The sequence below is a fragment of the Danio rerio genome, chromosome 5 (assembly GCF_052040795.2).
Source record: "Danio rerio strain M-AB ecotype USA chromosome 5, GRCz13ab, whole genome shotgun sequence".
NCBI classification, from domain to species: Eukaryota; Metazoa; Chordata; class Actinopteri; order Cypriniformes; family Danionidae; genus Danio; species Danio rerio.
Genome location: NC_141025.1, coordinates 56,507,101 through 56,521,884, shown reverse-complemented (window position 1 = coordinate 56,521,884; position 14,784 = coordinate 56,507,101). Strand labels below are relative to the sequence as shown.

General features: G+C 32.9%; 1 protein-coding gene across 6 annotated transcripts in view; it reads right to left on the bottom strand.

The window, feature by feature from the left end:
- Positions 1-4,035: 4,035 nt before the first annotated feature.
- Positions 4,036-14,784, bottom strand: part of msh3 (mutS homolog 3 (E. coli)) — a 186,574-nt gene continuing 175,825 nt past the window's right edge. For 3 of the 6 annotated variants that reach the window (XR_015490413.1, XM_087252484.1, XM_087252485.1), the window contains exons 23-24: positions 8,577-8,745; positions 4,036-4,691 (exon numbers count right to left, since the gene is read on the bottom strand). Coding sequence is in view for 5 of the 6 variants with exons in the window: in XM_087252484.1 (XP_087108610.1) it covers positions 4,610-4,691; positions 8,577-8,745 (251 nt within the window). In the remaining variant the exon portion in view is untranslated. 6 annotated transcript variants of the gene reach the window in all.

Here is a 14,784-nt window from a genome sequence, read left to right as displayed (position 1 = left end):
AGGTCGACAGCGCTGGAGGAAAGACTAATAAGGGGCGGGACTATGATAAGATCTTAATGAGGGGGCGGAGCGACGACCTGACAGGTCCAATTTACATTAGCAAGCCAGGTTAAAGCCATGTAAATGACTTCACTTCACAAAGGGAAACCAAATTCAAACTGTCAAATTTGTCATCACAACCTCTGTTGTTGCATAAGTTACAGTAACGTAGCACTGTTAATACATCTTTGTAATTTCATATTACTTAAAACAGGTGCGATAGGTATGCATTTTTTCATTTAAAAAATAGTTTGTTTTAGGCCATTCATTAAATGAGACTAGTTGAACATTTTCAGATTCTCTAAATTTGGAGAATTTCTAGATTTATTAAGTATTTCGATATAATCTTAATACTGTTTTATTTTATAAAGGACTAATAAAAATGTAACAAATAGAAATAAAAAACATTTAGATCAATTTCATAATCATTTCTTTGGATCCCACTTTATATTAAGTGTTCTTAACTACTATGTACTTACATCATATAAATACAATATTACTTAATTTATTCATAATGTACAGCAGAGCGCTTTCTGTGCTATTGAGTTGGGAAATGGGTGGGATTAGGGGCTGATTTGGTGGTATGGGTTTAAGGGCCCTTTTTTAATAAGGGTGTTATGGACCCTTTTCACAAGACTGTTATGACGCATTTAACAGTTATCAGCATGTTAAATGCTTTAATGTTTTGATAAAAAAAAAACGTATGAACATATTGATGTATTTATGAATGTATTCTACCATCTTTGCTTCACATTACAAAAAGTGAATTACTGCTTGTGTAAGGCATTTCTAATGCAGCATCTATGGGGCTGACAATAAATTTGACGATATTCTCTCTGGCTGCTGTCATCAGTCTCACACTTTTTTCCTCTTTTTCTGGAAGTCTTGATAACACCATAGTGGAGTTTTTCTTTTATTATATCAGCAAGTAAGATTGTAAAAAATATATCTGTTGTACTTCCCCATTCACTGCACAGTGAATTTCCTCAACTATGACGACTTCTGCTGCTGAGAAATGCGGAAATGTGAAAATTGTCTATTATAAATGTAATAACAGAAACTAATTACAAATGTATTAACATGCAGGTATTTAATCAATGATAAGTGCAAAGTAAAAACCTGTATTTACACAATAGGTACATTGTAACAAATTATTAATTTCAATGCAAGTGCATATAAGTTGAGGCCACTTAATATAAAGTGGGGCCTTTGTTTGCATTATGTATTAGCAAGGACTAAAGCTGTGTCTCATTTCAGAGGCTGCATCCTCTGAAGCATGCATTTGAAGTGCGCTGCGTCATCATGGCGGGACGAAGGCTGTCTCATTTCACAATAATTCGAAGGTTCTTTCAAATGCAGCCTCCAAATGCGCCCTTCATTTCCCAGGTAATGAAAGACACAACTGTGGATCCTTCAAGGCCTCAAAAGTCCTAAGATTCATTGCGCGCTGATAACGGCAGGATGCTTTTAAAGAAAACTCCGGTATGAGTTCGGTTTATTTTACTTGGATAGCTAAACACGTTAAAAAAACAATAAGAGTATGACATGTCTTACTAAAGAGGGATTTAAAAGACAGTTTACATGTGTTTATATGTGTACATGTATGGATCAAAGGAAATATATTTCCAGCTTCTGTATACCTTGTTTTGCCTTCAGATCGTTTAAAATAAGTTTTAAAAATCACTTTTAAAAAAGTCATTACAAATTTTATTAGCGCTTATTAACAGCAGCTGTTACGGTTGCCTGGTGACTAGATCTGTCCTCTTCAGGCGAACGTCTCATTTCAAAATGCTCGGTTTAGCCTGTGAGGACTTCGAAAGACTCACCTTTGAAGTCTGAAATGAGACACAGCTTATTTAATACACAAAACTTGTCACCCATATACTTTGAATGGGAAAAAGTGTAACTGTCAATATGGCGAATGAAGCCCCGCCTTCTAGTACAAGAGAAAATCAGCAATCGCTAAAGAATGACAATTCTCCGGGGAAGGAGCTCAGACCAGACATGAGTTTCTGCAGATTTTGTGTGATATGAACATTTAGAATTGAAACTAAATATACAGTTGTTTAATTTCATTGGTTATTCGTGATATGAAATGCAATCTAAAGTTTCGCAAGTATTGTAACAGCGGTGCCCAGCAACAGTCCCGGATTCCGCCCTTTTGGAGTGAAAGAGATCAGCTGTCCAATGGATCTTTTTGCTCTCACGATAGCAAGTAGCTGCTTTGTTATTTATTTATTTATTTAAAAAGTGCATTAAAGCTGAGATACAATCTAAAAGACGCCAATACAACACTTACTATCAAAATCATCAGCACTTTTAGTTTATTTTACAGACTAACAAAGGGCACAGAATCACCAAGAGGCGACACTCTAGTGTGATTTGGAAAACAGCCACTAGATGCCGCGGCGGCCATTTTGGAATGAAAACTTCAATAGAACAGCAGCATATTATAAGTCTGTAAAATAAACTATTAAAAGAGCTGATGACTGTGATAGTAAGTGTTGTATTATTGTATTATTAGTGTTGTATAGATTATTCTATTGAGTTTCGCCTCTTGGTCATTCTAAGCTCTTTGCTTATAATATCCTGTTTTTCTATTGGAACTTTCCTTCCAAAATGGCCACCGCGGCATCTAGTGGCTTAGTTTCCCAAATCGCACTAGAGTGTCGCCTCTTGGTGATTCTATGCTCTTTGGTATTAGTTTGTTTTAAAAAATAGAATTTAATCAGAATAACAATTTTTTTTTTCAGTTGCTGTGGTTGATAATAAGCATTAATTAATGAAATATTGAGTCTGTTAAGGTTTAAACAGTGGTAGGTATTTGATTTGTCGTTGATTGGTAATTCACAGAATAAAACTTAAAATAACTTTATACTCAAACACATAATGACAGTATATTGCCATTTAGACCATAAAATAAACAAAATGTCATTTTAGCAAAAAGTTTTTTTTATTAGTATTTTCAAACATTCATTTTCAAGTTAAGATTGAACAATGCTTTACCTGTTATTAGTCACTGTGCCATATTAAAAGGATAGTTCACCCAAAACTGAAAATTATATCATCATTTACTTGTGTCAAACGTTTATCAGTTTCATTCTTCTGTTAAAAAACATAATAAGATATTCTGAAGAATGCTGAAAGCCTGCATGCATTCTCTTGTATAGTATCTGCTTTCTGTGGAAGTCAATGCTTACAAGTTTTCAGCTTTCTTAAAAAATCTGTGTTCAACAGAAGAAAAAAACTCATAAAAGTTTGGAACTACTTGAGGGAAAGTAAATATTAATCATAATTATCAACAATCATTTTTGGGTGAAATACCCCTTTAAGCAGATTTTCCTGGTAAATACATGTCACGTCACAAGAAATATATCAACTACAGGTCTACAGTACAAGTATGTGAACAAAACAGTGGCTACTAAAGCAGCATGTTCTGTACAGGCTGTCCTGTCATTAAAAATAAACATAAACCTCTCATTCATTGCAAAGTAGTCAGTTTCCTTCCATTTGTAACTTTTTCACATTTTAAGATTTTGTTATGATAAATGTTATGATAACTAATGTTGCATGTCGTAAAGAACGAATAAAAATGAAATGTAAAAATTCTTGAAAGTCGGTTTGCTTAATAAAATGCAACATACCAAAAAGTTCTCACTTTAATGGCAATTCGAATAATGTTATTAAAGTAAACCTTGGTCTCATAAAAATCGATGCAAATCTAAGTATGAGAGAAAGACAATGGAGGCGTTAATCTTTTCTGTCTGACTGCTTCAGCTTGTATGAAGACTCATCATCACTCACCTCAGACAGCAGCTCTTAAGGACAATAAGATTACTGAGGAAACCTAAAGAGATAGTTCACCCAAAAATGAAATTACTGTCAATGGTTACCAAAACTCTTGACATAAACATTATACAAAATATCTTCTTTTGTTGTTCAAAGACATTAAGGTATAAACGAGTGTAAGTAAATGACAACAAAATGTTACAATGGTGATCTTTGATTTACAATTTAATCAATGTAAATAACATGTTACACTTACAATCTTTGAAAAAATGCATCATTTTGTTCTTTTGCCAAACAGATACAAATAAAGCACATCTTCAGAAAATGTTCTGTTCAAAGTACCTTGATATACTGCAAGTATCTATACAAAGACAACACATTAAAAGTTACAAGTTGTCTTGTTTTCGTGTAAAGCTAAAACAGATCCTGTTGAAAAAATATCCATAAATGAGCAGTTTTTCGCATTTTGTGGTTCATGATTTCATTTTTCCCTGTTTATTAATGCTTTTGAATTGCATAATGGGACCTTGATCTTTCTTCCAACAACTTTTAACCTTAAACATTTAGAAAAACTGACTTTTATAAACATGAATTATCATGAATTTTCAACATCAAAAGTCGATCAAGGTCCCATAATACAATTCACAAACACAAACAAAATACAGAAACAGTTCATTACCAGATATTTTTTACAGTGTATATGGAGTACTCTATTTAAATACATGGTTTGAATGTTTTTTTGCATCATCCTATAGGCAATTACAGTACCAACATGCTATTATTAATGACTACGCTTTCTCCAGTCCAGCAGTGTTTCCGTGTCGATGATACTCCAGGCATCAGATAACAGTCTCACCATTTTCCTACAGAAGTTTTGAGAGAGAGGGAAATTATATCATGTTACATATAATACACATGCAGAAATGACAAAAACGATTTAAACATTATTCAAAGTAAATATCTTAATAAATAATGTATCGTAATAATGTACTAAAATCAAGCAAGACATTTTTGCTCAGGTACATACAAGAATGCACGGACACTTTAGACTTATACTTCATTATGCACTTTGGGAAAAAAGAAAAAAATCAATGGCTCTAAATTGTTTGCACAATCTAAAACTTTCTTCTTTCTCCTTCTCCTTAACCCTTGTGTGCTGTTGGGGACTATTTCATCCACTCTGGAGTGATTTTAAGGGCTCTATTTTGATGATCCATGCACAAAGTCCAAAGCGCAGGGTGCAAACGCATTCAGGGCGTGTCAGAATCCACTTTTGCTATTTTAAGGACGGACAAATCCACCTTGCGCCATGGCGCATGGTCTGAAAGGGTTGAACTTATTCTCTTAATGAGTTATAGGTGTGTTTTAAGAATAAACCAATCAGAGTCTCATCTCCCATTCCCTTTAAGAGTCAGTTGTGTCGCGCTGCGTGCATTCTGTGGTGCATTCGTAATTTACATGACAGACTTTGTAAGTGGAAAAACTGAGCGCTTCACTACCAATAAAACAGCTAAACAGAGCATCTACAGCGTGAGAATGAGAGATGAGCCTCCTCATTATTTATTTTCACTTTCATTCTGGTGTGTCTGGTGTTCACTTTCACTCAAAGGTGTTGTGCGCACAGACATCCATTAACCTGTACATAACTAATTTAGTTTGTTAAGCTTAAAGATTTGTTTCAAAACTATTTCTAAATATAGAGGAAACTAAACTCTTATAAATAAACTCTTGCATTCACACTCATACAATACAGCCAATTTAGCTTATTCAATTCACCTATGGTGCATGTATTTGGACTGTGGGGGAAACCGGAACACCATGAGGAAACCTACGCGAACATGGGAGAACATGCAAACTCCACACAGAAATGCCAACTGACCCACTTGAGGCTTAAACCAGCAGCAACCTTTTTGCTGTGAGGTGATCTTTCTACCCACTGCGCCACCCTGAGGCCTTATAAATTCAACTTATTTTTTTAAACAAAAACTGAACCAAAGCAGGCTAACACTTTCTTTAATGTTGTTACACATTCCATGTACTATACTGTATATACTGTACCATAGTATATTACTCCATGTTCTAATAATTATCCATAATTATATGCAGCTAACTTTAAATCTAACCAGCATTCTAACCCTAAAAATATATTATTCATTCATTTATTCATTTTCTTTTCGGCATAGTCCCTTTATTAATCAGGGGCCACCACAGCAGAATGAACCACCAAATTATCTAGCATGTATTTACTCAGCGGATGCCCTTCCAGCCGCAACCCATCTCTGGGAAACATCCACAGACACTCATTCACTACAGACAATTTAGCCTACCCAATTCACCTGTATTGCATGTCTTTGGACTGTGGAAAAAACCTAAAAATATATTAAGTGCATGTAATAATACAAAGCCATTTTTGGACGGTACAGTTTGCCATGACTCTGCTTGCTTCGGTTCAGTTTTACTCGACTGTTTGCATTTCCATTGCAGTTAAGTACCGTTTTATGTGGGTGGGATTATTTGCTATAGTGTGCACTGCCTCTATTGCCATGATGTCCTGAAAACATTTTCATTCCAGGTCTTCTCATCCCACTCTCACAGAATCTGTTTCTCAGCCACCAACAAGAGTAATATCTAAACCTCCTCTACTGACCACAACGTTGCTATTTCAGAGGTTTTTTTCATTGTGTAAACTAACAACACTTTTTTAACTATTACTATTTAATATATAGTGGAATTAGTGTGTCATGTCGCAAATCTAATGATTCCCTCTGACCAGACAATCATCATCAGTGTGTATACAACACATTTGTTATTGGTACCTCACTCAAGGTGGTACTAGCAGGTACTAGCTGGAACAATGCCATACAATGCAGTGGAAAAGTGGCATAATACAACTCAGTAGTTAAATGAATAGTTACACTGTAACAATGATACCTTAAAGTCAAACATTTTTATAATGTACTTAAGCTTGATTAAATACCTACTGTACATGCAATTACATCTGTAATTTCTGTAATTACACTGTTGACCAGCCTTTACATCTTTATCCACCCTTAAACCTACCCATATCACTAAACCTGTCCCTAACCCTACACGTATTGTCGCAAATTTTGACTTCTTATCAATTAGAAATTATCAGACCGGAGGTTTTGAATATCAGAAAATAGACTTTATTCTCCATAATAAAGCCGAGAAAGAGCAGAGCAGACCCCAGAGCATTCTGAAGTCTCTCCTGGACACCTTCTGAAGTCTCTCCTGCACCTTCTAAAGTTTCAGTGTGTTTGTTACAATTTTTATACAGGATTATTTGACACACCCCTAAGTCTCTTTTTAACTCTTGACCATTTTTGAATAAGTTTCTAGTCTAAGGGGTCCTGCTATTCTTGGCTCTCAGCCCACTAGCTCATGTCAACAGAGATGTTACAGGTCTATGTCAGCAAAGTATAGATGCAACTTATGCAAAGGAACTAAGTGTTTACATACATTGTCATGATAGGATAATAACTTGATAATATGTTACTCATTCTAACTTCTGACACATATAGCTTCATAGAAGTATTTAACCTATATAATCAGTGCTTTACATATTCAGTTATTCTACACAATCAGTCACTCAGCCTTCTCCTAGTGTTGCTTCTGTGCAGGCATACTCATCTTACACAGACATATCACTGTATTTTTAACACAGGCTGGCATGTTTGCTGCAAACACTTCATACATTTTGTGAAGAGAAAATTAACTGCTTTACACTTAGAAAATACTTTACACTGAGAGAATAGAAATCTTCTTCAGTATCCCACCTAAGGAGAACACCAGTGTTCTGCATTACATTATGAACACAATATGTACATTGTACTTATATTTTGATGCAAATGCCTTGTAGTTAAGGCCACTTAATATACAGTCCATCCGAAAAGTATTCATAGGGTTTCCTTTTTTTCAATTTTTTTTTGTTCAAAATGGAATAAATTAATTTATTCCCTCAAAATTCCACACACAATACCCCATAATGACGATGTGAAAAAAAGAAATGAAAATGAAATTGTTGCAACTTATATATGCATATATATATACACATACAAACATATACATACAGTTGAAGTCAGAATTATTAGCCCCCCCTTTGAATTTTGTCTTCTTTTTGAAATATTTCCCAAATGATGTTTAACAGGGCATGGACTTTTTCACAGTATGGCTGATCGTATTTTTTCTTCTGGAGAAAGTCTTTGTTTTATTTCGGCTAGAATAAATGCAGTTATTAATTTTTGAAACACTATTTTAAGGACAAAATTATTAGCCCCTTCAAGCTAATTTTTTTTTCCGACTATCAACAGAATAAACAATAACTTGCCTAATTACTCTCTGCCTAGTTAACCTAGGTAAGCCTTTAAATGTCTCAAAAAATATCTAGTAAAACATTGTTTACTGTCATCATAACAAAGATAAAATAAATCAGTTATTAGAGGTGAGTTATTAAAACTATTATGCATAAAAATGTGTTTGAAAAATCTGCTCTTTTCAAAAACAACACACATTTAAAAGCTTTTTAGCTCAAGATCTTGCACTGATAATAACTATAATCAAATATGCACCATGTGAAAATGCTAGTCTACGCAATATTTTTGCAAACAAAGACCTTAAACACAATAACACTTGTTAAAAGTTAGAAATTTGTTCTGAACGAAGTTCCTCCACAATACAAAATTACTACAGTGTTCTTCTTCCATTGTGTAACCAATCTGCCCACGTACCTCCGGCTGTTCACGAGAGCCTCCAACTCCTTGGATTTGAATGCAGCAGTCCTCAGGATGGACTCTGGGATTTCAGCCAGACGCGCTACATTTAGCCCGTAGCTCCTGGCGGCTGCGCCTTCAATCAGCTGATAGAGAAATGTGATGAACTCTGGCTGAGCCTCCTCCTCTAGAAATGAAAGCAACAGAGATACAGTATTAAACACTTTAAAAAGTAATGATCAGAGCATGTACTCTGAATCAAGAGAAGGTTTTGAAAAGAAAATGAATGGAAAAAAACTATGTCCATGGTAGTTCTGCTGCTTACTGTCCAATAGGAGACCATTCTATTTTGCATTTGCAAAAAAAACACTTATTTTATGGTTTTTATATAGATAAAAGTTGTACAATATATAAACAATACATTGTTTAGCATATTTTTATGCAAAAATAACCAAGGAAAAGTGATTGAATTAGTAATAAACAATGCCTGGAACTATTTTAGGAACTAAATCATGCTGCCAAAAAACAACTGCACACCTTAGAGCAGGGGTATCAAACTCAGTCCTGGAGGGGCGGTGTCCTGCAAAATTTAGTTCCAACCCCAATCAGACACACCTGGGCTAGCTAATCAAGCTCTTACTAGGCTTTCTAGTTTTGCTGTTTAAATAGCAAATGCATTTGCGCCCATATGTGCACCCATAGGCATTCCAGTCTAAAAAAGGAGGCCTGTTGAGGTGCATTGCTGGCGCATTGCTCTTTTGAGAAACTTTAATAGCCTGTTCTATAGGCCAGATCAAAGCTGGTCTATTGTCCAGCGCAGAGCAGGTTAGTTATGCGCCTCGCTTACACATTGCTCAATACAAACAGGATGTACAGCAATGCGCAAACTTCTTTACATATAAAAAAGAATAAAAATATTAAGGATATATATAGGATATAATAAGGATATATATAGGATATAATTATAAAGGATTAAAATATTACAAAACATAATTTTTTAGCCTACATAAATATAAAAACCACTTTCATGCCTTTTTCATCTCCAGGGGCTTTTTCAGTTTATTCGTTAAAATTTGCTTTTGTATAATGTTATTATTATTAGCAGTAATATTTATTATATGCAGATTTATATTTGTTTTATTAAAACAAGCTTAGATTTGCCCCCCTGTCAGGTTTTAGACCATATGGGGCACAGCATGTGCATTTGGATATAACTAGTTTTTGAGCACACTTCGTTATTATTGTTCATTTATTCGTTTGCTGGAAATTAGAACTGAATTTAGAAATAGTTTTGAAACCAATCGTTGCGCTGAACAAACTAAATTAATTATTTATAGGCTAATGGATGTCTGTGCGTACAAGAAGTTTTCCTATCCACGAGAGTGAAAGCGAAAGTAAACAATGAGGAGGCTCATCTATTACTCTCATGCTGTAGATGCTCTGTTTAACTGTTTTCTCTCCAGTGAAGGGTTCAGTTTTTCCACTTACAAAGTCTGTCAATGTAAATAGCAAATACACTACAGCACGACGCAACTGACTCTTAAAGAGAATGGGAGATGAGACTCTGATTGGTTTATTCTCAAAATACACCTAAAACTCATTAAAAAGAATAAGCTCAACCCTTTTAGACCATGCGCCACGGCACAAAGCGGATTTTTCTATCCTTATATTAGCAAAAGTGGATTCTGACATGCCCTTAATGCGTTTGCGCCCTGCGGTTTGCACTTTGTGTATGGATCGTCTAAATAGAGCCTATAGTCTCTGTTTTAATTTATTCCATGTAGTTCTGAAAGCTGAGATGCATAATTTTATTTTCTCAGACACAACAAGGAAAGTGCGTAAAGGTCACTCTCACACACTTACAGACATATGCACACTTTAATTTACTGCTATACCCCATATATCTAAAGGTTTATGGTCCCAACTGATTATCAACAATAAAAAATAACACGTTTTGCTTCTTCCCAACAGGAAGGGCCACTAACAATCAAAAATGCATGGTTATATGGTGTCATGGCTTTGCAATCAAAATTAGATCAAAATTAAATGTGGTTATAATGGAAGTCAATGGGGCAAAAACAGCCACCAACAGTAAATAAGGGAGGAAAAAATGAAAATCAATCAAAAACAATGCATTAAAGGCAATGCTTTTTCACAAGACTTTAATAAAAGGTTTTAAAAAATTACTTTTTATATTGAAAATATGTTATTTTGTATGTGTTTGTCACCAAACCTGTTACATCATTTATGAAACTGCCAATTAAAGAGTTAAAATCCTGCCATTTTCTAAAAAAAAAAATAGTAGTTTTTATTAGGACTGAGGTTGATTAAATGATTTATGCAAAGAAAATTAAGAAAATATTTATCTAATGCATTTTTTTAAGAGCAGTTTAATTTAGTTTTCATCCCAAACATAACAAAGGAGGAGTAAATTTAACCACAATGTGTCGTCAAGTTCTATAAAAATTTCAAAGCATTTTCTGAAAATATGTGTCAAAATCAGATTGGTCTCCGAAAATTGTTCTGCTTACACAAAGGATGTGGCCAAATTAAGACACAAATTCATTCCAGAGCAGATAAAAACATCCCCAACAGTACATAAGAATTAAAAGCACCAACCTTCATATTAGTATAATGATTAAGGGAATAGATATGTCTGGAAAAGAGTAATGCATCAATGATGAACATTATAATGCATAAAATGAGTTTTCCCTTATAACTTTTTCAATACATGACAGTTTTTCAGTTTTCATAAAAAAATCTGTTCCTGTGTCATGGTGTGACAGTAACCACAGATTTATTATTAACCTGATTTATGAATATTGTAAGCCATTTCTCCCAATATTTCTCTGAGCTTCTGTCATAGACTTGATTCCCTTTTCAGTATGGCACAGAATATTAAGTGCAGAGAACAAAAAAAGTCAGAAAGAAGAAAGACGTGAACCGTGAGTGAACCAAGTTGAGTTCTGATTTTCAGAAAGTATCTCGGAATGTGGATGTGATTTAAGAACAAATTTTCAGTGCTGGAGAGCCAAATGACAGAACAGCATAGCAAAGAGGACTTATGCAATAAGATTACAGCCATGCACACAAGCCAGTTGTTAAGTAACCACTACCTGGCTCTTGCAACACTGTTTCATGGATTTCAGATATAGCAGAATTTTGTTTACAGAATGTTTTATATATATATATATATCACAGAACTGCAGAATGCTTAACTTCAATTGGTCAAAAGCTACTCCAAGGTGCCCATTGGTTTTCTATAGCAGCTGTTTTCATATTTCGTAATCAACTTATAATGTATCATAAGAAGTTACTTCAAAGTTTAAAATAAAAAGAAACTTTATTTCTACCACCTTACAATCCACCATAGAATTAAAAGCAGAAAAAAGACATTATTAAAATAGGCACATTAAAGGCGTAGTTCAAACAAAAATTATAATTTGCTGTTATAATTTACTGACACGATCCAAATAGTTCACTCAGTTTGTTCAAACTGCTTATTTTAAATGAGCTGAAACAACACAATTCTTGGGGCTGGGCTTAATGGTTTAATGTTTTAAAACTTAAATTTGTAAAACCTAATAAGTTAAATAATTTCCTCAGGGCCCTATAATACATGCAGTGCAATAATGCATATGACGTGTTTGGCCTGATTTGTTGCTATTTTCAGACCAGCGCAACTCAAAATTTTCACGTTTTTCACCACGATGTTTAATAGCAAATCCATTTACGTCACTTTGTGGACTTTTGGGTGTGCTGGTCTATAAAGTGGGTGTGTTAAGGTGCATTGTTGCTGCGTTAATATTCTGAGAAACTTAAATAGACTGTGCTATTGACCAAAAAATAAATAAATTAATTTTAAAAAAATGGTCTAAAGTCCACCACAGAGCACATTAGTTATGCACCTATGCAGGTCCAAAATGCTTACACATTGCTAAATACACACAGGATATACACCGATACACAAATATCTTTACATATAAGATTTAAAATTTAAAATGTTACAAATATATATTTTTTCTACATAAATATAAAAACCGCTACCTACATGCTTCAGTAAAAGCTGAAAAATGTTTTACATAAACAAACATGTATCAAGCATGGTAAAAGTGTTAGTCTTTTCAAAAATGTATTATTCCTTATTTCAATCATTATCAAAAACTTTTCCTCTGGCTTCTCTTCCAATGCTATCTTCTCCTGAACACTACCACAAACACATGATCTGTTGACCTGTCACTGCCTGAGGTCATACGCAGATTATGAAATACACTACACAGCTGATTACCAAATCAATTGCACACATAAAGACGAGAATGAGGAATATCACTCATATTCTATAGTGACTGATTCAGCCGTTTCCAGTTTCCTGAATATCAAACTTGCATTTGAAAAAGAAATTACAATCTTGTTTGATCACTGTCTATGATGGCCAAATTAAATGTAGACTTTTTCTTCACATACAGTATTAACATAAATATGTGGCCCTGTACAACACAAGCAGTCATAATAGAACTTCAGATTAATTCACCACATGAAAGTTAAATAAAAAAGCTTCCCACTGATGTATTGTTTGTCAAATTTAAAAAAGGGTGAAAAATCACCTTTAAAGCTGTCTCTAATTGATGCGATTAGTAGTTTTGATATATTTTACAATTTAAAAATGTATGAAATATCTAAATAGATTATGATCTTTATTTAAACTTCCAGTGATTTTTGGCACTAAAAACAATAATTATAATAATAATTGTGACTAATACAATGCATAGCCAAAAGTATACCCATGCAACATACTGTAAGACTGACGTTGTGGTCCAGGGTCACATATACTGTACAGACTACATCACATTTACAGCAATAAACATGAAAGGTTGTGTTTGCATTGCTAGAACAAAACTCATTTGTTCTTTGATGATATTTTAAAATAGCCTGGTTGAGGGTACCAAGTGACTTTTGTAATAGGAAAATGGGGTCCAAATAAGGGGACCATTATTCTTTGAAATAACCTCTTATGTGTTCAAAAGAAGACCCTTAAAAAAACTCTTGAACAATTGAAGAGCAAGAAAATAATGACAGATTTTGTTTTAGGATGAACTACCCCTTTTAATCTTCTTTGTTTACCAGTGATTTTGTATCTGAATGAAATGATGTCTGTTAATCAAATAAAGTAATGCTATCACTTCACATGTACTAAACCCTTTAACTGGCACAGCAAAAATATATATCTCAATTTCTATTCAATACTTTTTGGGCATTTCAAAAATTCTTTTGGGTTTACAAGATGATAAATAATGATGAACAAGATGATGAATAATTGACATATTTTTAATTTTTGGGTCAACTATTGCTTTAACACATATCAGTAGAAAACAACGCCGACCTGATAGAAGAAAATTGTCAAAAAAAAACAAAAAACTGCAAATTTAATGAGAGTCAGGGAGCAAACGCAATTAAATATGGCCTTCAAACACATTTAAAAGTGACATTTGCTTTTTTTATGTCTAGAATGAAATTAAAGCTTTTTAGATAAACACATAAGAAAAAAAAACAAAATAAATAAAATGTGATTTGGTCTAAAATAAAATAAATAAAATATAAAAATTAAATTAAATTAAATTTAAAATAAAAAATACTAAAATATAAAATAAAATATAAAAAAAATACGATAAAAATAAAATAAAACAAAAAAATATATAAATAAAAATATAATAAGTTAAGATATAAAATAAAAAAATATAAATAAAATATAAAATAAAATAAAATATAAATAAAATAAATTATAAAATTAAATAAAAACTGATAAAACATAAAAAAATAATTTGAAATAAAATGTGCAATAAAATTAAAAAATAAAATATTAAATAAAATATTAAATAAAATAAAATGAAAACTAAATATAAAATAAAATAAAAAATAAAATTAAAAAATAAAATATAAAAAAATAAAATGAAAAATAAAAAACAAAATAAAATAAAAAATAAAGATAAAATAAAATATATAACAAAATTAAAATCCTATGTAAAATAAATACTAATAAAATATTAAATTAAACTAAAATGAAAATTAAACTAAAATAAAATATAATAACAATAATAATAAATAAAAAAACAATATAAAATAAAATAAAATAAAATAGCCCCATATTGGACAGCATTATTCTTACAGACAGCAGCAGTCAGCAGGTGAACTGACTAACAGACAGTGTAAGAAAGTGTGCCACACTCGC